Source organism: Diplodia seriata, assembly GCF_021436955.1.
Source record: "Diplodia seriata strain FDS-637 chromosome Unknown scaffold_4, whole genome shotgun sequence".
NCBI lineage: Eukaryota > Fungi > Ascomycota > Dothideomycetes > Botryosphaeriales > Botryosphaeriaceae > Diplodia > Diplodia seriata.
In genome coordinates this window covers 1,153,070-1,177,236 of record NW_027117311.1, presented here as the reverse complement: position 1 = coordinate 1,177,236, position 24,167 = coordinate 1,153,070, and the positions used below count along the sequence as shown (strand labels likewise).

The 24,167-nt window shown below is 57.4% G+C and overlaps 10 protein-coding genes across 10 annotated transcripts; 6 read left to right on the top strand and 4 right to left on the bottom strand.

Moving 5' to 3' along the window:
• Positions 1-762: 762 nt before the first annotated feature.
• Positions 763-2,857, top strand: SLS55_004216 (uncharacterized protein; the record flags this gene model as incomplete). The annotated part of the gene is made up of 6 exons (XM_066775675.1): positions 763-939; positions 992-1,331; positions 1,384-1,566; positions 1,620-1,686; positions 1,737-2,068; positions 2,121-2,857. The coding sequence occupies 6 exons, from the start codon at positions 763-765 to the stop codon at positions 2,855-2,857; spliced, it is 1,836 nt and encodes a 611-aa protein (XP_066633556.1).
• Positions 2,858-3,784: 927 nt separating this feature from the next.
• Positions 3,785-6,787, top strand: SLS55_004215 (uncharacterized protein; the record flags this gene model as incomplete). The annotated part of the gene is made up of 3 exons (XM_066775674.1): positions 3,785-4,214; positions 4,271-4,359; positions 4,406-6,787. 3 exons carry the CDS (start codon positions 3,785-3,787, stop codon positions 6,785-6,787), a joined length of 2,901 nt encoding a protein of 966 aa, XP_066633555.1.
• A 1,435-nt stretch (positions 6,788-8,222) lies between these two features.
• Positions 8,223-10,081, bottom strand: SLS55_004214 (uncharacterized protein; the record flags this gene model as incomplete). The annotated part of the gene is made up of 3 exons (XM_066775673.1): positions 8,223-9,705; positions 9,893-9,900; positions 10,073-10,081. The coding sequence occupies 3 exons, from the start codon at positions 10,079-10,081 to the stop codon at positions 8,223-8,225; spliced, it is 1,500 nt and encodes a 499-aa protein (XP_066633554.1).
• Positions 10,082-11,418: 1,337 nt separating this feature from the next.
• Positions 11,419-13,289, bottom strand: SLS55_004213 (uncharacterized protein; the record flags this gene model as incomplete). Its single annotated transcript, XM_066775672.1, has 2 exons — positions 11,419-12,340; positions 12,400-13,289. The coding sequence occupies 2 exons, from the start codon at positions 13,287-13,289 to the stop codon at positions 11,419-11,421; spliced, it is 1,812 nt and encodes a 603-aa protein (XP_066633553.1).
• A 656-nt stretch (positions 13,290-13,945) lies between these two features.
• SLS55_004212 (uncharacterized protein) lies at positions 13,946-14,609 on the top strand (the record flags this gene model as incomplete). The annotated part of the gene is made up of 3 exons (XM_066775671.1): positions 13,946-14,109; positions 14,155-14,315; positions 14,368-14,609. The coding sequence occupies 3 exons, from the start codon at positions 13,946-13,948 to the stop codon at positions 14,607-14,609; spliced, it is 567 nt and encodes a 188-aa protein (XP_066633552.1).
• A 398-nt stretch (positions 14,610-15,007) lies between these two features.
• SLS55_004211 (uncharacterized protein) lies at positions 15,008-15,478 on the bottom strand (the record flags this gene model as incomplete). Its single annotated transcript, XM_066775670.1, has 4 exons — positions 15,008-15,063; positions 15,129-15,161; positions 15,222-15,328; positions 15,393-15,478. The coding sequence occupies 4 exons, from the start codon at positions 15,476-15,478 to the stop codon at positions 15,008-15,010; spliced, it is 282 nt and encodes a 93-aa protein (XP_066633551.1).
• A 258-nt stretch (positions 15,479-15,736) lies between these two features.
• Positions 15,737-16,589, top strand: SLS55_004210 (uncharacterized protein; the record flags this gene model as incomplete). Its single annotated transcript, XM_066775669.1, has 4 exons — positions 15,737-15,921; positions 16,044-16,059; positions 16,182-16,318; positions 16,400-16,589. 4 exons carry the CDS (start codon positions 15,737-15,739, stop codon positions 16,587-16,589), a joined length of 528 nt encoding a protein of 175 aa, XP_066633550.1.
• A 635-nt stretch (positions 16,590-17,224) lies between these two features.
• On the bottom strand, positions 17,225-19,378 carry SLS55_004209 (uncharacterized protein; the record flags this gene model as incomplete). The annotated part of the gene is made up of 5 exons (XM_066775668.1): positions 17,225-17,304; positions 17,353-17,493; positions 17,571-18,750; positions 18,954-19,290; positions 19,344-19,378. 5 exons carry the CDS (start codon positions 19,376-19,378, stop codon positions 17,225-17,227), a joined length of 1,773 nt encoding a protein of 590 aa, XP_066633549.1.
• Positions 19,379-20,437: 1,059 nt separating this feature from the next.
• Positions 20,438-20,980, top strand: SLS55_004208 (uncharacterized protein; the record flags this gene model as incomplete). Its single annotated transcript, XM_066775667.1, has 1 exon — positions 20,438-20,980. One exon carries the CDS (start codon positions 20,438-20,440, stop codon positions 20,978-20,980), a length of 543 nt encoding a protein of 180 aa, XP_066633548.1.
• A 99-nt stretch (positions 20,981-21,079) lies between these two features.
• SLS55_004207 (uncharacterized protein) lies at positions 21,080-23,632 on the top strand (the record flags this gene model as incomplete). Its single annotated transcript, XM_066775666.1, has 1 exon — positions 21,080-23,632. One exon carries the CDS (start codon positions 21,080-21,082, stop codon positions 23,630-23,632), a length of 2,553 nt encoding a protein of 850 aa, XP_066633547.1.
• Between the last annotated feature and the right edge of the window lie 535 nt (positions 23,633-24,167).

Below are 24,167 nucleotides of genomic sequence, written 5' to 3'. Positions count from 1 at the left end.
TTAGGGACCAGGCTGCCCAATGGTGTTTACGAGCACACCATCCAGCGGAGTTACGGCTCGTTAGTCCAGCCGCCCGGCCAAGACTTTGTTCAATCAGCAGACCTGGAAAAGGCCTCGCTCGTTGCTCCGTGGCCCGGATAACCTGCTCAATCGGGCTGTGTGTCTATTGATGCCGATCTACCATCCAGGATCACTCCCATATACGAGAAATTGAGCTTTAAGCCACATCATCAGCCCAGTATTCTTATGCATGATTGAGCTGGCGCCTGACAGCGGATCCCGGTCGGTCCCGCTCATCTGATTGGCTATGCCTACCCCGCACTGTACCCCAGTCCCCTTCTCCCCACCCCACCACAATCGAAAGCCAAGGCACATCAAAATTCCCACCAGCTGTACGCCTCCGTATGGATGACATGCTTATTGGGTAGTGTTTCGCTCCTGCATTCTCGTCAATGGCCTACTGCATGGTCGCGCAAAGTGGTCCCGAAGAGGTATGTACTATTCCCTCGTACTATACAGAGTGCGAGGTCGCACGTCAATGGCTGCGGTGAGACGGCGGACGGGCCGAGGCCTGGAATGCCTGACGAGCGATTTTAGATCACCTTTCACGAGGCCAGAGGCTGTGCACTGTCTCGTGAAGCCTCGGATTCTGGCGCTAAGTGAAGCGTATATCATGAGCTGTGATCAGCACCTTATCATGTGGGCCACTGGTCTGTTGTACTTCGCTCGGCCGGCCCAGCCTTAAGCCCGATTAGATCCAACATGCGTCTGTGCAGCCTCTTGATTTGCACGCTGGTCACTGCGGTGTATGCTGCTCCTACAGCTGGCCCGCTAGGCGCAAAGCTCGGTGTCAAGTTCAGCAAACGGCAGGATGAGCTCCCCACTCTGACCCTCCCGTACGGAACATGGCGGGCATCGGAATACAACGCAGATGCTGATGTACGTGGGACACTCTTGTTGTTGCAGCCAGCAGCTGACCGACACTGTCCAGGTGTACACCTTCAAGAACATCAGGTTCGCAGCCCCACCCACCGGTGACAACCGCTGGCGTAAGCCCCAGCCCCCGGCCAACAACGACACCATCCAGGACGGGAGCTACGGGCCGATCTGTGTCCAAGCTCCGATCGAAGGGCTCAATCTTCTCGGCCCGGGCAACAACTCTCCTATTGGTGGAGCCATCAACCAGTTCTTGGCAGGAATCCCCGTTCCAATCTTCGAGGGTGGCTCCGAGGACTGTCTCTTCCTGGATTTGTTTGTCCCAGGAGATGCTGTCCGGGACCCCGACACGCAAAGCCTGCCGGTGATTGTGTGGATCTACGGGGGAGCATATGGTAAGTACGTCTCTCACTGTATCCTCGATGCAAAAGTCTGACTGCGGCATAGTGTTCGGTAGCAAAGACGCACTTGACTTGATCGGCTTTTACAGCGGAACGGGCCTGATCCAGCAGTCCGGAGGAAACGTCATCTACGTCGCTGGCAACTACCGGCTGGGAACCTACGGCTTTCTTGCTGGAGAGACCGTGGAGAACGAGGGCGTGCCTAATGCTGGGTTCTGGGATCAGAGAGGTCAGTTTCACATACCTTGGTAAACTACGGATCGTGCTAAGCTTAGCACACAGCGGTCTTCCAATGGGTCCAAGACTACATTGGCCTTGTCGGGGGAGACCCCACAAATGTCAACGCCTGGTAAGCTAATTTGCACGTGTAAGGATGCGAGATTGCTAACAAGATTCAAGGGGAGAGAGCGCTGGTGCCGGATCAATCCTCCATCACCTGACGGCGCAAGGCGGCACCCTTGATCCTCTGTTCAAGAGAGCAGTGGCGCTGAGTTCGGCATTCCAGATTCTGTGGGATCGGAAAGGCACTCTTGAGAACATCTATCAAAACTTCACTGCACTTGCCGGCTGCGAGGGCCAAGGGCTCGAATGCCTCCGTGCAGTTGACTCGGCGACTCTCGACACTGCCAACGAAGCTTTGATCAGGGATGCCCCAGAAAGTGCCTTCAACATTGGTCCCGCTGCAGACGGAGACTACGTGCGTCAGCTCCCGATGCTAGAGTTTGCATCAGGTAGGATTTCACATGGCCCATCCACTCCGCTGCCGAACTCACAAAATTACAGGAAACTATTGGAAGGACCTGGAATCCCTTATCGTCAGCCACACAGCTGACGAGGCTGAGTTGTTCGTTGATGGACACATCCAAACGGATGAAGAGTTCAACGGTTTCGTCGACTCTGTCTTCCCGACATACGCCAAAGAAGCCGGAATCAATGCCGCCATCGAGGAGTTCTTCCCACCCGTCTCCACCAACGACACGTACGACACGGTAGTAGAGCGGACCAAGGCGTTCGTCCGCGACTCTTCCTTCACGTGCTGGTCGCGCTTCCTGACGGACGCGTACAACGGCAAGACGTGGAATATGCAGTACAGTGTGACGCCGGGCTGGCACGGGACGGATCTGTTGCCCGCCTTCTACCAGATTTACGTATCGTTCGGCGGCGACGTCGCTTTTCCGTTGCTGCCAGGCTTCGGCTCATTCGCGACGGCCTACCAGTCCTACCTGACGTCGCACGCGCGCTCGGGCGACCCGAACACGCACGCGGCCACGACCAACATTCCGCCGGCGATCAACTGGCCGCGTCCGACGACGGGCGGCGAGGACCTGAGCAACGTGCTGAATGTGGGCGATCTCGGCTTCTCGCTGACCACGGACGACCAGCTGCCGAAGAGCGAGTGCGATTTCATCCTCGAGCTGGCGGCGGCGGTGACAAACGTCGGCGGGTACGCGGTGCCGGGGACGGCGCAGCCGCAGAGCTTGGTGCAGTTCGATGGGGACCCGAGTGCGAACTATGAGTGAGGCGCGAGATGAGATGAGACGAGGCGGCAAGGTGGTTCCCAAATAGGCGAGGGTACTGAATTTACGAGAGAGCAGCGGGGAAAGCTGGAGACTGCGAACGAGATTTAGATGGTCGCGAGGCAACGGTGGATGATTAGTTGAAGCGCTGATCTCGGCGCCGATGAAACGTGCAGGCGTGGACCGAAATTTGGATGGGCTTGCCTCCACTCCGCAAGCCTACATATCTACGAGCCGATCAGCGAGCATGTAGAAGTTTCTTTCTTTAGTGAGGCTTTTTGTGGTGCTCCGGGAAGCTCAGGCCGCCTGGCCAGTGCGGAGCGCCTTGGAGCTGTATGAGAGAGTAATCGGAACCAGTGGGCAGCAGAGCGCCAATTACGCCTCAGTGGCCTCATTATTCCTTCTTTGCTGGGCGAAGTGGCGTGTGGCGCGGCGGCGGCGAGGCTCTCTGGGTCCAGCCATGTCTAGCCCGTGGCGCCGTTGGACCGTTGCTCGTTGCTCGCGTGGCCCTGCATCCTGTACGCCGCGAATCCCACACCATCCTTGCTCAATCGACCCTGCGATCACCACCACGGCTCGCCCTCACCCTCCGCCCCGCTCTCAGGCGCCCTGGAACAAGTGACTGTGCCCCGCGCCTGTCCTGAGGCCACTGCACCTCCCCGCCACGCCAATGGCTCGCGCTCAAGCCGCTGCGGACCTTCTGTGGCTTGTATGATTGCTGCTCTCCGATCCGCCGCTGCCTCATTGTGGCGTCCAAGCCTCTAGCAGCCGTGCGGCCCCGCGCACACGCGTGGTTGCAGCCAGCGAATTCACGCCTATCTAGCGCCTTTACCGGCCGCGACGCCCTGCCACCTGCCAGTGGCATTCCCGTCCTCTCCGCGGTCGACCGCCCGTCACCGCAGCTGCTCCACCACCCCCAGCGAGCGCACAATGACCAGCTCGCCACCACGGCGCTCCGTGTCCTACTTCCCCAAAGCTGGCCGCCTCTTCAAGCGATCCGAATCCGACCACCAGGCCCTGCCGCGCCGCCCCTCGAGGATTGCGCCCATCTTCGACCAGGACCATGCCGACGAGCCGCTGCGCCCGTTCGACAAGGAGCAGCATGCCATCAACTATGCCGAGGACCCCGCGGACCCCTACACCACTCCGCTGCCGCCAGAGCCCGCCGGCCTCTGCGATCCCTACCTCTATCCCACCTTGTCCCGCAACGAGCGCCTTCGCCTGACCATGATGTGGTACTACACCAAAGACATAGCCGAGGACGAGGAGCTGCTGCAGAGGCTTCAGGGCATCATCAAGCTAGTGCGCTCCTTCATTGGCTGGGATTTCGTCATCATGGGAATCATGTCCGAAAATACATGTTCGTCCGCTTCTCTCATTTGTCCGTGGCAACTGTGCCTAACGAGCCCTGTGCAGACCAGCGCCTGGTGACCGACGGAGTGCCTCTGGCCTTACTCCCCAGAAGGGAGAGCACTTGCGCGCATACAATCAATCAGGATTGCGGAGTGAGTACACCAAGCCAGTTCTCCTCGCACGCTAACCCCGCTCTAGCTCTTCGTCCTCCCGAACATGCTAGCAGATTGGCGCTTCTGCCATTCACCCCACGTACAAGAAGGCGGATTGCGTAGCTATGCCGGAGCCCAGTTGCGCTGTGAAACCGAAACTGGACAGTTCGTCGCCTTGGGCTCTCTATGCATTGCTACGAACTACGCGACCGACGGACTCAGTGTGGAGAAGCAATCGGCTCTATCGCGCTTCGCCGATATTCTTAGCGCCGAAATTGTCAATAGGTCACGCATAAATCGTCAGCGTCAGCGCCAGGCCATGGGCGATATGCTATCCAGGATCAAATCAAGGGCGACGCAGGATACAGTCGAAGACTTGGTGAAACAGGCCCTTCGAAAAATCTACCCCGACGCATCAATCACCCTGCAGGATTCAGAAGACGGTTTGATCGAGCTCGAGGCCCGGCCACCGATTTCCTTCCATCAAGACGTGCAGGACAACTTGTGGGAGGACACCGAATTCCTAGAAACTCTGATTCGTACGAGCAATCACCACCGACTAGAATCTGATCAGACCATTCGTGCGATGATCGCACGATGTCAAAAACAGCCAGTCCTCCGCTTTTTGGTCGTATCATTCACCAAAGTTCAGCTCATCTTGGACGATGTGGACGCGTGGTTCGTGGAGTCTTGTGCGATCATACTCTTCGACTTTTATCACGAGCGCCTTCTTGCCGAAGCATTGAAAGCTAAGGAGGCTTTTTTCCGCGGAGTTACCCACCAACTTCGGACTCCTATCCACGGTATTCTTGGCTCTGTGGAACTGCTCGGTGAAGAGCTATTCGCGACCGCAGAGCACGCTCTTTCTAACGGTACAGCCAAGCGAGCAAGCGTCGCATCGACCGTCACAGAATCGAGCGCTGACTTTTGCACAAGCAAAAATGCTCGGTTGTATTTGCAATCAATAACCAATTCCGGGCGCGAACTAATGTCGACAGTCAACAACATGTTGATGCTCAATCGCTGGGCCGAGTCGAGCAGATCAATGAAACAGGCTTCATACTACGAATTGAATCTTCTCGAGGCCGACATTCTACGAGACATTACTCTGATGCTTCCAGAAGAGGAGCTAGCCTCCACGTCAGTTTTGTTTGACAACCAACTCACACTTGAGTGCAGCATTGTCACAATTGACATTGGCCTCCTCAAAGAATGCTTGCAGTCACTGATCCTGAACGCGATTCAATCAACAACTCAGAACGGCAGCGTTCTGGTCATAATCACCGCGAAGGATGACTACTCAACTTTACAATTCGACGTCAAGGACACGGGGATTGGTATTTGCGAAGAGGACCAACGTCGTATATTCGAAGCATATGAGAAGGGCGATGCACATACCAGGGGTGTCGGGCTGGGTCTGACGATTTCTTCCAAGATAGCCGCGTCCATGAATGGCTCCGTGTCCTTGGTCTCGTCAGAGGTTGGCAGAGGATCACACTTTCGCGTGGAACTCCGCGATCCGGGCTTTGCTTGTCCAACGGACCACTGCCCCTACATACGTCCCGCCATGAAAGACGTCCCTAGACGCTACTACGAGGTACCCACAGGTCTGGCGACCATGCCACTCGTCCGACATTTTATGAACTACCTCGAGCATCGCGGCTACGTTCGCTCGGACAACTCAGCTGGTGCTCTCAACCTCGTCAGCTTTTGCGAGGACGAGAATGAGTTCCAGGACCACTTCAAGAGAGTGGACCCCACCGCCATATCCGTATGCCTCATCCCTTCTCGTGTAAGCACACGCTCGCTCCGCCTGCCTTCGACGAACAGCCGGATCCTCTTCTTCGAAGGCCCCTTTCTATCCACTCGACTCTTCGATATCCTCTATCAGGTCAATGAATCGTATACCAAGCTCAAACAGCTGCCCGAGCAGTCACCCATCACAAACGGCGTGCCAGTCGGCCCAAACGAGCAGATCCACGACGTGTTCGCGCGCAAAATGCGCATCGTCGAGCCCATCAGCGCGCTCCTCGTCGACGACAACGCCATCAACCTGCGCATCTTCAAGCTCTACTGCGAGAAGCGCAACATCCCGTACGCCTGCGCCGTCGACGGCAACGAGGCGGTGGCGCAGTACAAGGCGCACCTGCAGACGCAGCCGCTCAACCTCATCTTCATGGACATGCAGATGCCCAATTGCGACGGTATCGAGGCGACCAAGCAGATCCGCGAGATCGAGCACAGCTGCGGCCGCCACGCCGCAGTCATCTTCATGATCACCGGCCAAGACTCGCCAAAGGACAAGGCGCAGTCGAAGCAGGCGGGCGCCGACGAGTTCTTCGTCAAGCCCACCAGCCTCAAGACGCTCGACCAAGGCATCGCACAGTACTTTGAGCCTGTGGCTCAGCGCGACATTCCGGTCGGCTGAGCTTTGCGGCTCTTTTTAATACCTTTTTTTCTTTTTCCAAAACAAAAGGGGGCGAATTGGATGACCTCTTATCTATTCGAGCACGTCCCTTGGGCGACGCATCGCGTCGAGCCCACACAGGGGGACGGAAAGGTCTGTTGTTTAGAACACGACCAAAGAGCCTCAAGTATTGAGGACACCTCTGCGTACCACACAGAGCAGAACAGTGGAAACAGGCCAACGCGCGCGCCGGACCCCTTTCAAGAAGCAATGGTTATCAAGCTTATCGGAGGAAAGCGCTACAGTTTTCCCTTCACCTACGGACAAGGCGGAGATATCAGCAGCCAGTCATCTAGGTGGACTGTCTCCTTCGTTTGCGAGACAGAAACAATGCAGGCGAGGGTGGGGAAAAAGAGAGTGATAGGGGGGAAGAATAGACGGGGAGTATCTGGAATTATCTCGCTGATCGGGCTTTCCTTTCTCGCTACGGCTACTTGCGAACAATGCCTCCTAAGCAGCATTCACGCATCCAGGACCTCACCCATCCATTCGTCCGGTCAAAAAAAAAAAAAAAAAAGAAAGGGGAAGAGGTTTTAGAAAAGCAGCAATATACCCATTCACATTCATACCAAAAGGACACAATTACAATGCTCGATTCATTACCCTTACTCATCATTTGTCTCATCACGACGACAATCGCGGTTTTGTTGACCTGCGGGATATAAGTATATAAGCCCCCCCACCTCCCTCACCTCCCTTAATTAAAAAAAAAGGAAAAAAATGGGACACATCTGGTATGGCAGTGTGCCGAAGACCATCCAAGGAGACAAGACGCCGCCCTCCTCTTTACTCCAGAACGCAAGATGGCGGGAAACGAGGTTAGTTATTTCCATGTTAGTCAAAGAGCAATCGAAAAGGAAGCAGATACAGCCCCTGTACTCCTCCACCAAGCGAAACCAAGCAAAAAGCAACACAGTAAACAAAAGAAAAAAAAGGGTTTAGCCGCCATCCTGGTAACGGATATAAAAGGGCGGGCTGCGGCGCTGCTTCAACAACTCCTAACAGGGCGTTCTTTTGATACTCGGCCCTCACCTTCGCTTTGTGTCGATTTCGCATAAGAGACCGGTCCTTCTTCCCTCGTCGCACGAACAAAAAGCGTATCACAGTAGGTTCCAGAGTGACTGAGCGTATCGGCCCGCCGATAGCCGACGACAGCTGTGCTCTGACTCCCGTTTGGAACCTCCATGTGGCATGGTTAGGGTAATCGCGAGAAAACAAAGGAGGTGTGTGTGGTGGGGGAAAGGAAAAAGGACGGAGCAAGTATCAATGGACACTGCATTTCCTCCTTCAAGCGAGCACAGGACCGACCGTTGGTGTCTTCGACTTCGACCCCGCCGATGATGCACCGCCGCCGCTGGGATCCGGTCCCGTCGCCGGTCCGTTGCCGCTGCCATCGCTACCTCCACCACCGCTTCCTGAACCGCCGCTCTTCCTTCGGAATTTGGCGTAACGTACTGTTTGTTTCCAACACGTTTCCTGTCAGATGATTCGCTTGGAATAAGTGGAGAGGGGGAGCGAGGTGAAGAGAGGTGGGGAAGCGAGGTTGAACAGGGCGAGGGAAAAGAGAAGACTTACAACCGCACGCATTGCACAGGCTCTTCGGTCCAGAGGGACCCTTGCGCCACTCGGGCGAGGTGGTGGTGCCACACCAGGAGCAGACGTAGTCGTCGACGGATTGTTTGGCGCGCTTCTTAAACCCGGCGCCACCCGTCAACGCCTTCACGATGAACGGGATGCCTACGTCGCCCTCCATGATCGTCGGCGTGTTGGTCGGCGGGGACCTGTTGTCATAGTTGTTGTTGGTGTTGTTTCTACCCCCGCGGTTGGTGGTGGCGGCGATGGTGCCCGGGACGGCGGTCGTGCTGAAGGTGCGGGAGAGCAGGGTTGGCGGGGGCTTGTGGCCAACGGAACGGGGGGAAGGGGACGAGAGGGAGGGGCCGATGATGGAGGCGGATGTGTTGGTGCTGCTGCTGCTGGCCGGGCCGAACATGCTGCTGCCACTGCCGCTGAAGACGGATTCTTGCGCTGAGGAGGCGGAGCCGGTGGTCAGTGTCACATTACTGGGCGGGATGTCGAACCATGGGAAGCCGTCGCTCGGGCGCCGCATGGTCGTGGTCGTGAAGGCAGACGTGGGCGCTGCCATGGAGTACTGACGTGTCTGGTGGTAGCCATCGTATTCCTCGGAATCGGCATCACTTTCATTTTCCTGCTGCTCGGCCTTCAGCGCAGCCAACTGTGCGTTCAGACGCTCGTTTTCGATCTTCAGAGACAGGAAGGAGTCGAGTTTCGTGCCTTGGGCGAGCGGGTAGGGCCGGGCCATGAGGACAAAAAGGCCATCGTCGTTTGGCGGTGTAGCTGTAACGCCAATACCGACAGGGATGGGGCCAGGGGGGTCACCCTCATGGAAGCGGCCGGTGACCTCGAAGACGGAGAAGGATGGGGGGGAGGTTGGGTCTCGCTCCGCAAACTCGGATGGGAAGAGCGCGGTGTCAGCATTCGCGCCTGCCCCCACAATATTGACCCGGCTTCGGATGCGACAGTAGAAGCGGAAGGGCCGTCCCGTCGACGATGCCTCGCGCAACTCGTCCCGGTACACAGGCGCGTCGTCCTCGTGCACGTGGTCTACCAGCACGGTGCCTACAAGCTCTTCAGGGCCGTACCCCAGCAATGCCGGGCTGTTAGGCGAGACGTGCTGGATGTTGCCGCTTAGTGAAAGCACGTAGTGAAGATCGCGCAACGACTCGAGCACCGCGGCGCTGATGTGCGCCCAGGTGGCTGCAGGCTTGGTTCGTCTGGCGGTAGAGGCGCCCCCATGGCGGCCGCTGGCACTGGCCGAGGCTTCAGTGATTGAGGCAGCGGCGACGGCGTCCGCGATGGGCCTGCCGGGATCTGGGTAGGGGAGACTCGAGTACCTTGGGTCCATTTGCAGGGAAGGAAAAGAGACGGGTCAGAAAATATTTTGCCTACTCGCGCTCCCGACCCGCACCCGAGCCCGACGAGACGCAAACTAGCGGGGTCTGGCAGAGAGCTGGGCGCGGATGTCAGTATTCGTGAGTACTGCGTCACTGCTCTGGCTGGAGAAGGGTGGAAGAGGTCAGTTTGTGGCGCTTTTCTATACACACTTTACTCCAAGCAATCCGCCGAAAGGATCGACCGAGGCGGGCGTCTCGCGTGCTGCCCAACTGAGCACAATGGGTGGTGGGGACGAGGCGTATCAAACGAATCCAGCAGTTGCGTGGACAGGACGGCCAGCATGGACCCGGTCCGGCGTCGGCTTGCCGGGGCTTGCGTGGACGGTGATTGGGCGGGCAGGCCAGGCTGCTGCGCCAGGTGGAAGTGTCAATCAACGGAGAGTAGGAGGTGAGGTGCAGCAGCAGAGGGAGGGAAAAGTGGTACGATCCCAAGAGCAGCATGCAACGGCGAGGCGGGCGTGAGAATCGTCAGGACGGGTGGCCATCTGATCTGACAGATCTAGACCGCCCGGCACAGATGGATCAGGTACGCAGTCGCGACGTTGAGGCGGACGTGTACACCGAGCACGCCCGCCACGCTGGGCGCGTGGTGCGCTGCGGTGGCGAAACGGCCCCTGTCGTCGAAAAGTGCTTGGTGGCCATGGGAGCCCAGAAGCGGAACTAGGCGCGGACAGGGAGACACAGTATAGCCGCACGAGGGTGGTGCGGAGAATGGGCGTGCTGTGGGAAGAACAAGGTTCCAGGGCTAAGGCCGGAACAGGCAAGCATGCGAGGGCGGCCGGTCGCATGCAGGGCGCAGAAACGACAGAGGTGCTGCGCAGATCCGCCGAGACCCTCAAGCCGGGGCCCAGAACAAGCCTCCCGCATCCGGGGCCGCGGTTTTCTCCAGGGCCGCGTTATTCCAGAACGAGGGCTGTGTGAGGGTGCGTGAGGCTCAAGCACCCGGGTTGGCAGGCGCGGATGCCTCGGCCGTGATGCTGGTCGCGCGCGCCCGGCTTCATTCGCTGCTCCGCACCGCATCGCCACGCGCGCCCGGGGCCCGTTGCAGAGCCGGCTGCGCTAGAGCCGGCCTCCCAGCAGGCCCTCGGGCACATTCCGAGTGCCGGTCCCCAGTGGCGGCCACTGTGCGCCGGTCCAGCGCCCCGATTGGGACCCTCTCAGCTGGCTCCGCTGTGGGAGTCGGGGCCCTGGAAGCGATGTCTGCCAACGGTCACTCGCGCCAGCTTGCATGGCCAGCGCTTGCGATAGCGTGCCGCCGCTGGTCTGACGCGGCTGCGTGCTAGGCCGCTGGCCCGTGTGCGGAGGCGTGTTTGGAGATCGCCCAACAAGTGAGTATCGACGGCGGATACGGTGTTGCGGCGGGAGGGTGGCGGAGCGGCAACTTTGGCGGCTCTGCAGCGGGCCTGTCATCTGGTCGCCTCACGGCGGTCCACATTTCGCTGCTGCGCATTGCTGTCCGCCATCGTTGTATATGCTGCTCATTTGCACGTCTCACATCATTGCTGCTGATCCCGGGCTTTTCATTGGCTGGATGCTCTACCCGTACACATACAAGTCAACGCTCCGTTCGGTCAATTAACACCCCCAGTCGGCTCGATGCAGACGCCATTGACCTTTCGTTTAGCTCGTACGCCTCCTCTTCTCCGCCGGCTGGCCGTCTACTGGCTGCGTCCCACTTGCTGAGCGCCAATTGACCGTGCTATTCGCCGAGTCCGACTCGGACGACTCCCCCCTCTCCTCCGCCGCGCCTGTCTTCTTCGGGGAAAACGAAAAAGGCGCGCTAATGGCGAAGTAGAAGACGTCGTGGTCGTGATCGTGATCTTGCGAGGAGCCTGCCTTCTTCCCTTTCTTGGCCTGTTCGGAGCTTCCCTTCTCGTCGCCACTCTCGTCCGAGGCCATCTCCACATACTTCTTAGTAGCTTTCTCTAGCTTCTTCTCCGCACGCTTGGTACGTTCTTTTGACAAGATGCTTTGGTTGCGAAGCTGCTCCTCCTCTTCCTCAAATGCCTCGCTGAACTCCTTCATCTCCTTGAGTTCACCCCTCACCAGAGCAGTGCCCCAGCATGCGATGAGCACGCCGGGGACCAAGTAGAGTAGCGCAGGCTGGGCATGGTTTGCAATCTGCATGACGGCGAGCGTGACCAACATACCCACCACGTAGCCGACCATAGTCGCAGTGAAATACGGCTTTGGAAACGAATCCGCGGAACGCGCCCAAAGCCATTCGCCCCATCTGTTAGAGACCGACGCATACGGCGCTTTCACAATCTGCACGGACTTTGCTCCAGTTTCCTTAGCCTCAGTGGACTGGTTGGACGCCTGGTCGTTTTCGCGCCTTGTTTGTTTGCGGAGATAGTACAGGTACAGGTCAAAGCGGAGAGCAAGACCGATCATAATGCCCGGGAGGACTACATCTCCGAGCCCCAGCATTGCGTGCTGCTTGATTGGCGGCTTCGCTGGGTCCGCCGAGGGTATGTCAGGACGGGGGAACACGAGCTTGATCGGGATGTCCAGGGATTTCGCCACGGTCACCATCATCGGGCTAATCCCGTTAGCATGCATGGCACCAACCCTGATCAGCCGGGAGATTGTGGTACTTACGTGAAGAAAACCATGTAGATGTCGTAGAAAAACAGGGCGGAAAGCAGGAGAGTCCCGGTAGCGAAGGTTGTGGGGCTCATTAATTGCAGAGCCCCGTACGAGAAAGCGAAGCCCATGAGATTGGTCAAAAACCATGGCTTGTCTACGAAGTTGAAGTATCCGACAGCAGCCAGTGCGAAAACAAAGCCAACGACACCATGAAGTCCGAGGCGGCGGCGCACTGACGCGACATTGCGCAGAAAGAACTTGGCCGTCCACTTCTGCCTGGGTATGTTGCGAAGGTTCCACAGGAGGGCATTGACGAACGCCGGAAGGGGGATCTGAGAGAAGCAACCAGGAAGTGGAGAGCTTCTGGCAGCCAGCGCCGACGGGCCTACTGGCTCCGCGGTGCGTGCGCGCGAATGCACGTCGTACAGGACCCCGCCGCTGATGTATCGACGCGGAAAGACAAGGCTGTGTCCCAGGTCCAAGCCGTCGGTGATGAAGCGGCTTACGCTCAACACGCCAAAGAGCGAGAAGTAGGCGTTGAGTATCTTGTTCAAGAGCTGCGGGTCCTGCATCCATTTGATGAGGAAGTACAGGCCAGTGAGCGTCACTCCGGCCATGATCGGGAAAATTATGGCATCTCGGGTTGACAGGCCTTCCATCTGCTGGATGTCGTCCTCCTCGTCCTCTTCAGTCTCATATCCCTCGTCCTTTATCTCGTTCTTTGGCGCTTTCTTCGGCTTGGCGGCAGATGAAGGGCGGGTGAGCGACGAGTGCGCGCCGGCGTAGATAGGAAACAGCGCGGAAACGAGGAGGTGCGAATACGTTGGTAACAGCGGTTGCGCCTCAGTGAAGGCGTAGGCCAACTTGCCCAAGAGCTCGTAGATGGGGCCGGGGTCGGCCATGTTGTCGGTCGTCGTCGGTGCGTCCGGTGCTTGCGGCGCAAACGAACTTTTGGTGTGTGGGCACAGCGGAAGAAAAAGCCAGGTAGGCTCTCGGGTCGCGGGTTGTTGTAGGTCAGCTGGCGGCTCCCATGGCGCGGCGGGTTTCGTTTGTGGTGAATGACGCACTGGGTTGAAAGAGCCGCGTCGTTTGGAAAGCGAAGCGTGTCCTGCTCTAGGAAGGTGTGGCGGTGCATCCCGACAGCGGAAAGCGTCCGCACCGAACCTCCGATCCTAGATATGCTCCACCGTTGCTTGACAAATGCACTCGCTCCTGACCTTGATAACTCCTGCATTTAGGCCCTCTCTCAATGCAACTATCAATCATTGTTGATAAGATGCCCGAATCCCTATTGCGCAGCCTTGCATTTATAGTTGCCGGACTGGCAGTGGTACTGGCCATCTTTGCATCCCCGTACGATCTTGCTTCCGCTATCCGGGGCTTCGTGAACTCAAGCGTACTACCAGACGTCACTTCGAGCCTTGAAGGAAGAAGCATTCACAAAACCGAGATGGCGGAGCAAAGCCCCAAGACACCTGTATATTTCTTGTCCCATGGAGGGGTAAGTGCCGCCAGCTCTCCCCCAACCACCAATGTACTAATGGAACAGCCGAACCTCATGGAAGAAACGGATCATCCGGCATATGCAAAACTACAGGAGATTGGCAAGGAGATCACGAGCAGGGTCAAGCCAAAAGCGGTGGTTCTCTTCTCCGCTCATTGGCAAGGCCGGAACGACAAAGTGCTCGTAAACACAGCTGAGATCACCGATTTGATCTATGAGTGAGCGCAGCTGCGTCCCCGTCTCGAGCTAAGCTGACGTTTTAGCTTCTATGGCTTTCCGGACTGGTACTACTCCGTCAAGTATCCTCATGTAGGAAGCCGGGATCTCGCACAGCAGGTCATGTCAAAGCTTGAGAATGCCGGTATTGGCTACAGTCCGGTAACACGAGGTCTTGATCATGGCGCTTGGCTTCCATTGCTTGTTGGTAAGCGTTCTGGTCAATGTACGCCAAGGCCATTCGAGCTAAACGACATCAGCATTCGATCCTGAAAAGAACCCGCTGAATGTTCCGATTGTCCAGGTCTCTCTGTTCAAGAATGAAAACCCAGACGAGCACCACAGACTAGGACAGGCTGTGGCATCGCTTCGGGAAGAGAACATCCTTATTTTGACGTCTGGTATGGCCGTGCACAACTTGAGGGATCTTTGGTTTTCTGCGGGCCAAGACCAACCCATGCCGTATGTATTGTCTACCATTTGTTCAAAAGCCAGCTTCTGATGTGGGCGCAGGTACGTTTACAGTTTCGACAGTGCGCTGAAAGACGCTGCCACAGCTGAGCCGGACCAAAGAAAGGCAGCAATGGCGGAGCTCTTGAAGCGAGGAGATGCCCGCCAAGCCCATCCAACCTTTGACCACTTGCTGCCAATCCATATCGCAGCAGGCGCAGCGGGCAGTGATCTTGGCACTCGTCTCTTCACCTTGGCGGACGGAAGTATGAGCTGGGCGCAATACCGGTTTGGGGATTTGGCGGTCAACGAGACGGTTGCGGCGAAGTTTTAGGGGCACGTCCTTCCCAGCGCGAATTGGTGTGGAATTGAAGAGCCGTCGATGCTCCTGTAATGCGGAGCCTTTGTATTTGTACAGCCTCCGATATGGGAGCAGCTAATTCATGGCATCTACGACGACTTGACCAGCTCGGTGACTTTGTTCTCGATCGTCGCATCATCCAAACCTGGACGGAGAGTCAGCTTCTTGCCTTTGTGCCAGCGTCGCAGCCTGCGCAACAAGCCCACTCACCCGACAATGGCAGCATCTTCTCCTTTCCGAACTCTGTTGTGCTTCCGTCAGCCAATGCAACCCCATGTTCCAGACTGGGACGTCGCGGCGCACCGTATCTCGCGAAAACCTTGGGCTCCACGTTCTGGGCTTCCCTAATGAGGATCGGAGTGTGGGGGTTGTGCTTCTTCATGGTCGGGTAGGCGCGCAGGAGGAAATTCCTGGGTGGTCCAATCAGCGTTGTCTCTTTTCCAATCGGAGACGGCGGCGGAAGAGGGATTGTACCGTGCTGCGGCGCTCTGGGACGAGGATTGGCAGAGGGCGAAGCGCAGCTCCTTGACGGCGCTGCTGAAAGCATACTTGGAGGCCATGGCGAGGGTCGGGGCGGTGGATGGGCGACTCGGCGGTGGTGGGAAGCTAGGTACGCTGGGTTGCAGCGCTGCGATGATGGCGTCGACGTCGGCACGCAGGGCTTGGCAGCGGGATTCGGGACTCCACTCTTCCTCGCGCCTCAACACCACCCGGCCTGAGTAAGCTCCGTGCCTTTTCTTATCCCCGCACGCCTGCTTCCTCTCAACACCAACTTCTCCCAAGTCGCTGTTCTCCGCTCTGTCGAAAACCTGCCCGCCATGCCTGCCTTCCGCCCCACCACCCGCATCCTTAACTTCTCGCGCAACCTGTTCCGCAGTCCGGCCTTCCGCCAATCTCCCCAACGCCGCCTGCAGTCCACCGCCGCCGACGCCAATGCCCCCTCCCAGAGCGGTTTCGCAAGGCTTTGGAATAGCCCTGTTGGTCCCAAGACTGTCCACTTCTGGTGCGTCTCTGTTCTGCCATATTCCCACAACTCGCTGCTCCAACAAAAAATGTCGTGTCGCGCGATCATGTTGGAGAGTGGAGACCTCACGCAGACCACATTAGCTGACCCATTTCCAACAGGGCTCCCGTCATGAAGGTACCATCCCGAAAACTCCGATCTCATTGCGCCCATCCCTCTGCAGTCTTCGCGCAGTTTAAGACATGCTTGCCCACGCTATGACTGTACCATAAAAGATGGGAAGCTGATGGATGATGCAGTGGGGCCTTGTCCTCGCAGGTGTTGCCGACTTCTTCCGCCCCGCCGAGAACCTGTCCCTGTCCCAGAACTGCGCTCTGACGGCCACCGGTGCTATCTGGACCCGCTGGTGCTTGATCATTAAGCCCAAGAACGTCTTGTACGTGCACCTCGACCGAACCTTTCCTTTTCGCTTGATACAATCGGATTCGTGTGAACTGGCTAACCTGGCCTACCGTAGCCTTGCTACCGTCAACTTCTTCCTCGGCTGTGTTGGTCTGATCCAGACTTCCCGTATCCTGATGTGGCGCGCGTCCCAGAAGGGCGAGTCCGTAGGTGAGGAGGCTAAGCAGGCTGCTAATGAGGAGGCCTCCACCGGCAAGAAGATCCTCGAGGACCCTGTCGCCGCCGCTAAGGCTGCCAAGAACTAAGTCAATGGCTCAATGATGAAAAGTGACGTCGGATAAGCGTTGGCGAGGTTGAAACTCATCTGCGGGCGTGGAGCTGAGCAAATCAGGTACTCTCCACGGATCAGGCGCAAGCCAAATATAGAGGGAAGGCAGGTCTCGCAAAAGAGATACCCCGGAAAATGGAGGCAGTGTGAAAACACATGTATTCTCGACATTAAGCATGTAGAGTGAGCGTTGCTGATTGATATCCTGTCATTTCTGGATTTGGGGTTTTCTTGCAAGGGTCTTCAGTGTTGCTAGAAACGCTGCAACCCTTGAGTGTGGCGCCTGATCTCTCTTGTTACTTTGACGTTGGGTAAATTTTGAATTACCGATCCGCTAAACGCGCAATCCTCTGACATGATTTTTGAAAGCATGGGCGAGATGAATGTTTTGATACGGGTGCCTTTCGGCATTTTATTATCATAAAACCTCCAGAGTCCCCCGAAAATTGAACCTTCTTGTCTCCATTTGCGTAATATCAGGTTAGTGCACTCAAGCCATCTGAACGTATTTTCCATTGATCAGTAGTTCAAATAGAAGCCACAGCAGAGTCATTCCTCCTACTATCATTCAAATCAGCTAATTTATCAAAATCGAGATCCAAGGGTATCGACTTACGCATCAGGCGCTCGCTTCGCATCCTCCCTGATCAGCTCTGCAGCCTTCTCACCAATGCCATATGCGGGCATTTGAGCTAGTACGGCGTTAGACGGATCAAAGGCATTAGTTGATCGTGACTTACTGTGTCCCTGGTTCATGAGTGGCATTACACTGCAGTCCGCGACTCTCAACCCCTCAACACCCCTCACTCGAAGTCGGGCATCCAACACAGCCGTTGGATCGTCCTCCTTTCCCATCTTGCACGTTCCCGCAGCGTGGTAGCCTAGCCATTCAACATCAGTAATCCGCAACATGCTCGGTCTCCGATCCGCTTCATGAATGGGGAGAGGTTCCACTCACAGGTCGTCGCATTTTTCCGTGCAAAGTCAGCCCACTCCTCCCGTGTCGTATACTCATGATGCTTCTCGCTCGGCGGCCAAGAGCCTTTGATGTAGTCTTTGGTACCCGCGCCTTTTGTCACAATCTCGTTGCCCCAGCGGCACGCCTCGGCCATGACGAGCACATCCAGCGGGTCGGCGAGGTAGTTGTGGTCGACAACCGGGTTGGTGGTGGGGTCAGCGCTGGCCAGCGTGACGGAGCCACGCGAGCGCGGCGATAGTAGCATGCTAATCATGGCGAAGGCGCCCTGGCCGTTACCGGGGAAGTCGGCGTACTGCTTCGGTCCGCCGTAGCATTCGGTGCTGAACCACTCGACGTTCGGCTGCGCGGAGGGGAGCAGGCCCATCGCGTCGCGGTTTTCCGCTGGTCCGTGAGGCTTGGTGACGTGCGGGTCTGCGGGTGGGCTGGCTTGTTGCCACTCCGGGAGGTCTTTGAGGCGGTCGTCGAGCCGGCCGTAGCCGAAGGCGCCGAAGGGGAAGGCGGAGAGGAAGCCGGTCTTTGTGTCTTTGTACAATTGGTAGCTGGAGGCGAGGGCGCCATCATAGTAGGCGAGGTGGTCGTTGGTGAGCTTGGGCTCGTTGGTCTCGTAGAAGACAAAGGTGATGGCATGGTCCATGAGGTTCTTCCCCACGCCTTGTAGATCGACCTGGGGTTGAATGCCGTGCCTGGAAAGTTCGGACTGAGGCCCAATTCCCGAGCGCATGAGGATTGCGGGACTGCAGTAAGCTCCCGAGCTCAAAACTATCTCGTTCCTTCCCTGGACTGTTGTCTCGGTACCGTCCTTGGTAACAATCCCGACGCCGGTAGCTGTAAGCCTTCCATCTACCCGCTCGAGGATGACCTTATCAACCACGCTGTCCGTTTTGATGGTGATGTTGTCCCGTCGATACCCCTTCGTGATGAAGTCTGCTCCAGTTGTCCGAACACCTTGGTGGACTGTGCGTACGGTGTTACTGGATCCCTGGGGAGAAGCTCCAGTAGAGAACAGGTCCGGAGTATAAGGAACCCCTTGGTCGTGGAATGAATCTAGGAGAAGCTTAGAAATAGGAGCAAGGTCGTGGGGTTCCGTATGTAGAGGTCCATCTGTGCCATGCACGCTCAAGTCGGCCTCGAAATCAGCCTTGGGATGGAATGTCTCCGCCTGTAGTTCTAGAAGTCAATGTTGATATCTGGTAGAGCCAATGTAAGAATTGCGGAACAAGCCACGCGCACGCTATCTGGCCACTGGACTGAGAATGGTAAAGCTTCCGTCAGGATGCTGAGTCACAGCCACCATCCACGCCAAGGAGGGGTTTGGATGCGGGGTAATGTTGCTGATGGGGGGCCTCGGAACACCACACTTACCCTGGCCATACACTTCCACATGTCTTCCCCAGTCCAGCCATCCAGACCCCAATCATCGTAGTCCTGCTTGTTGCCCCTGATGCAAAGAGTGCCGTTGAGGCCGCTGCACCCTCCCAAGAACCTGCCTCGGCTGTTCTTGACCTGGCGGCCGTTGATTCCCGGAGCGGGCTCGGAGGTGATGTTCCAATCCGTTGGTCCGTCAAAGTTCTGTGACCAGCCGCCGACCATGTGAACATTGTCCAGATCTGCGTTGTCAGGGCCTGCTTCGATCACGCAGACAGAGACATTGAGGTCCTCTGCCAGGCGGCCCGCAATGACGCAGCCAGAAGTACCGCCACTGTGGGGCGAGCGTATGAGTAGGCCATTGCGCAGTCCGGGGAGGGGGCTTACCCGCAAACCACGTAGTCATATGCCTCGGCCGCCATGATGAATTGCAGGTTCTCAGAAGCGTGGTGGCTAGGGGCAGAAGTGAAGTGGGCAGAGATGATGCAGCAGTGATCCAAGTCAAAGGCATCTTATATATGGTACGCAAACTACAATAAGCACTAAATGTAATGCCTTATTACCCGCATGCTGCCTGCAGCCTCACAGCGAGTTCCAGATTTGGTAATGGTGGAATCCCGAACAAGGAAAGGTAGGGCTGATCAGCAGCAGAGGAGCCAAGCTGAAGCTCGGCAATGGTGTTTCCTCGCCCGCGCCCACGATCGTCACCCGCAATGGCAGCGGCGGCACCTGCGCAACGCGACCCCAGAGATGCGCGCGAGCTGTACAAATAGCTGGCACGACGCTGAAGTGTTCGCTGGAGGTTGACGTCGCGGCGGGGCCATGGCACGGCCCGACACGTGCGGGTTCCCGTTGCTGGGACGGCGGCCAAAAAAAAAAAAATTAACGGCGGCTGCGGCGAGCGGCGCGGCGGGGCAGCGCAGAAGGAAGGCCGCCAAACAAATGTCGCGCACTGATAGGACCGGTGGTATCGGCCTCTCTCAACGCGACGGGGCAGCCCGGCGCGCAGGTAGCACCGGGCGCCTTCTCGAACGCCCAGCGAAGGCAGTGATCCCCGGGCCCTCACCCGACGCGTTCCAGAAACACAGCGGACTCCACCAGGCCAGCCTGACCTCCGCCCAGCGCAGCAGACAGCGCACTCGCCTCTGCCCTGCGAGCCGCCGCCCCATCGCTGCACCAGATCCCGGTCCTGATGTGGCACCAAGTGAGCTGGCGCGCGCCAGTGCGCACCAATCAGCCCGCCCGCGCAACGGCCGCTGCGGGAAGTCCTGCAGGCATGCTATCACCCAGCAGGATCTGCTGCCAGGATCAGGCCCGGTTTGCTTGTTGACCGGCTGCCCTGCCCAGCTTTTCCTCCACCACACCCTCTGCTTTCCTGAACCACACTATGCCTCCGTCCGCCGAGTCAGTGCATTTGCTTCGCGAGAAGACGCTCGTCCCTCTAATATCGCGCGATATCGGGCAATGAGCGGTGTATACCTATGGTCGAGGCCGTCAAGAATCCAGCCACGCCCACCAACGAAGCCGCGCTTGCCTCGACTGCGCCCCTAGCCGCTCCTCCCTCGCCCAACGTCACCATGGCCTTTGGTTGGCGCAGACGGCAGCCGCAGCCGTCCGACCAGGACGCTGCCAGTGAGAAGGGCCCCGAGGTGCAGCGTGTGAGAAAGCGCGACCTCCTGCGCCAGCTTTTCTCGCCCGCCCACGCCGAGAAGAAGCAGGAGCGCGCTGCCAGCATCCCGAGCGTCGTTGAGCCAGAGGTATGTCTTGCCCGCGCACCGCATCGCACGGTTGCTAACATGTCCGCGGTCCTGCAGCGCAGGAGCCTTCTCGAGCCCTTCAGAGGGCTGAAGAAGCATTATCGCTCGCGCTCGTCCTTTGCGAAGACCACCGACGACGACAGATCCGCTGCCGCTGCGTCCACCTCCGATGTCCCAACCGCGCAGCCAGCGCAAACCGACGACGCCGACGACGCCAGATCAGAGGCCCCCGACGATGTTTCCTCTCCCGATCCGAGCGGTACGTGATCGTGATCTACCCTTTTCACCGCCATGGTTGTGCAGTCAGATCCTCAGGGGAACTGACCCTTAAGCCGAGGCGTGCCAGGGGCTGCATTCGCTAACACCATGGATCCCGCAGGCTTGACCGAAGACGACATTCCGAATTTGTTCGCCGGCGCGCCTCTCTTTTCCGTGGACAAGATCAAAGGCCGGCGCATCCCGAGAGTTGACTTTCCTTACGACGATACCCTCATTGTGCGAGATGTCAGCGACAGTCCGCAACTTTCCCACGAAGCTTTCTCCTCTGCCACTCTCCGCCCTCATCTTTGCCAGGTTGGACACCAGGATGAGAAGAAAGGGTTGCCCATGGGCTACGACATCAATGTGGTGGAAACCCCGAGTATGTTGGGCGCGCAGGGACTGGAACCTGGGACTGTTGGCTTCGACCATTTTCTGGAGATTCCGAGATCCGACCACCTGCGTCTGGGAGAAAACGATGACGAAGCTATCGCGAATCGGGAGCTGCTGGAGGAAGCACCGGAAAAATTGGGAATCAAATGGCTCGACCAACGGCTGATATACGAGCGGCTTATGGAACTCAGTCAGGTTCACCAGGCTTTCAAGGAGACCGCCGGCAAGACGACTATTCTGCACTCGCAATCCCCTGGAGAAATGTACGCCCACCTGTTCGGCAAATTCCTCATGCCGCCTCGTTACGATGGGTCGACAGGCGACCCTACTGGACTGAAGGTGCAAATCGAGACTTTGATCAGGGTCCTCAGGTTGAAAGGAATCTGGAATGACTTCAGTCTTGTGGAATGGCGGATACGCTTTGGCCGGATCTTGTGGGAGAGCGCTGCTTCGGATCCTGAAGACTCGGAGGAGTACGCTGGGCCCAGCGAAAGGGACATGCTACTGCTCCAGATTCTGCTAGCTTCAGAGCTTCTTCTTCGCTTGGACGCAATTTCTGGGCTCACTGTGAAGGAAGTCACAGAACAGCTGCATTTGACTGAGGCCGAGGTCCGCAACTTTGCAAGCATAAAGTCCCGCAAAACTGACTGGGACTTGGTGCTAGCAAGACGGTTTTTGGAGAACATCGAGATCAGCGAGGAGACACCAGCCCCCCTTACCCCGAAGAGAAGAGGTTTCCTTGCTGCCCTTAACGTCGGACGCTCTGCCGAGGAGGAGGAGGAACCGCAGGAAACTGAATTCTGGCTAAGACCCCGCTACCGGGAACGCCAGCTCTCTGGACTACTTCATTTTGCAGAAACTATCGGGTGGCCTCGGTACAAAGAAATTTCGATTAATTTGACAGCTAAGCTCCAGGACAGCGGAACACCTCCATCACCAAGTGTCTACGGTACGCCGCTTGCCTCGCCTCTTGCGACACCACGAGTATCCAAGGATCTCAACGGATACTTTGACGAGGAATTCCATCGCCCACGGCCGAGCCGCATGAGCACCTCACGATCCATACAACTACACCCGTCGGTTACCTCAGCACCTGCCACGCCTCAACGACCCTCCTTGCTTAGGAGAGATAGCTCACAGCCCACTTCGGCCTCAAGTAATGGACACACCGACATTGGCGGCTGGCTGAGCCGGACTTATCTCACCGGACTGGTCCTCCCCGGTGAAGCCATCTCGCATTTTCTTATTTCGACCTTGCTGGAGAATGACAAGTCGGCTGTGACCGCGCTCGGGGAGTCGGCTAATTTGTACGGTGGTTTTATCTACGCTGACCGCGGCTGGTGGAGCAAGAACTGTATTGTTGGGAGGGTTCTCGCCACCATGGAAGGCTCGAAAGAGTGCATGGGATGGATCAGCGTACCCTACGTCCCAATGGGTTTCAGGGATTCCTGGATTGATATCGTCAACGGAACCGCACCGCCGCCAAGCCCAGGTAAAAAGACAAAGGCAAGGATCGACTGTGGAGAGAAGATCGAACTTGACTCGAGCTACTTGGCCGGGAAACTCGACGACGAGGTTACGGGAGAAGATCTTACCCTGCCGAAGGACTCGGTCGAACCGCCCGCAAAGCTAGTCCGTTTCAACAGCCTGCAGCTCCTCCCGGAACCCGTGGCGGAAGTCCAGGACCCGGTTTTAGCAGCGGACGCCGAGCCCCCACTCAGCTACGCGGCTCAAATGGCCTTCGATTTGCTGGAAACAAGCGTTACTCTCTCGTTGACTTACGACATTCAGTTTATCACGGCCTGGCCGTGCACACCGCCATCTTCCGCCACGAACAAGAAACTGCGCCGCCTGAACAGAAACTCCACCGGAGGCAGAAGCGGCCCAGTTTCCGCCCACCCGCTGCACGTCGCGCATAAGTACCGCGTAATCTCACCGGTGCAACTGCTTGCAGGCTCACCGCATCTCACGCCCGCGTCGTCGACGATCTCCCTTCTGGACGAGACGGCGGCTAGCGGCGAGGTCCTCGTGATCGATGCCCGCCCACCGCGTAATTCGGCTGATTCGGGACCGGCTCTCAAGCCTCCAGCGGACAGCACGGCCACTCCCGCTAGTGCGTCTGGTGGGGCTGACGCGGCGCTCCTGGCTCGTGCGTGGTGTGCGGACCGCGGCGAGCACGCTCTCGTCGGGCGTGTGGGCCGGACCTGTCTGGCTTGCTGCGTGCGAGAGGCGCGAGCGCTCGGCGTACGCATCGTCATCCGCGTGTGAGGATGCAAACCCTCAACAAAATCACATAGAGACACATTTCCCCTGTACTTTCTGTATCACTAAATTGCTGGTCAATGCTTTTTGTTTTTGTTTTGAGCGAGTGCGGAAGGCCATCAGCTTTCTGATTTTGGGATATCCGATTTTTAGCACCTTTCTGTCTTTTACCACCACCCCGTCATTTCTCTTTCTTTTGAGGCATGGTAGAGCAAGCGATCGTTTAGCGAGATTGATATCTGATTCCCCCTATTGCATTTAATGGGTGTGTTTGTTGTTTTGCGTATGATTTGTTTGGCGAGTCTTCTCCCACAAACCGGAGCAAAGAGATCGTTTGTCTTGTTTCCCCCTCTATACCCCAATACTGCCAGTGCGCCTTACCCCAAATGTCTAATTATAAATCCCGGATTCCAGCCTTAATATCCATAAGCGTGTCATTTAGTGCACGTTATACACCCTCCAGATCCTATCATAGGGCTTAGTCACCGCAGCTTGAAGCTCCCCTTCATCTACGCAATACAGCGAACAAGTTGAGTAATAA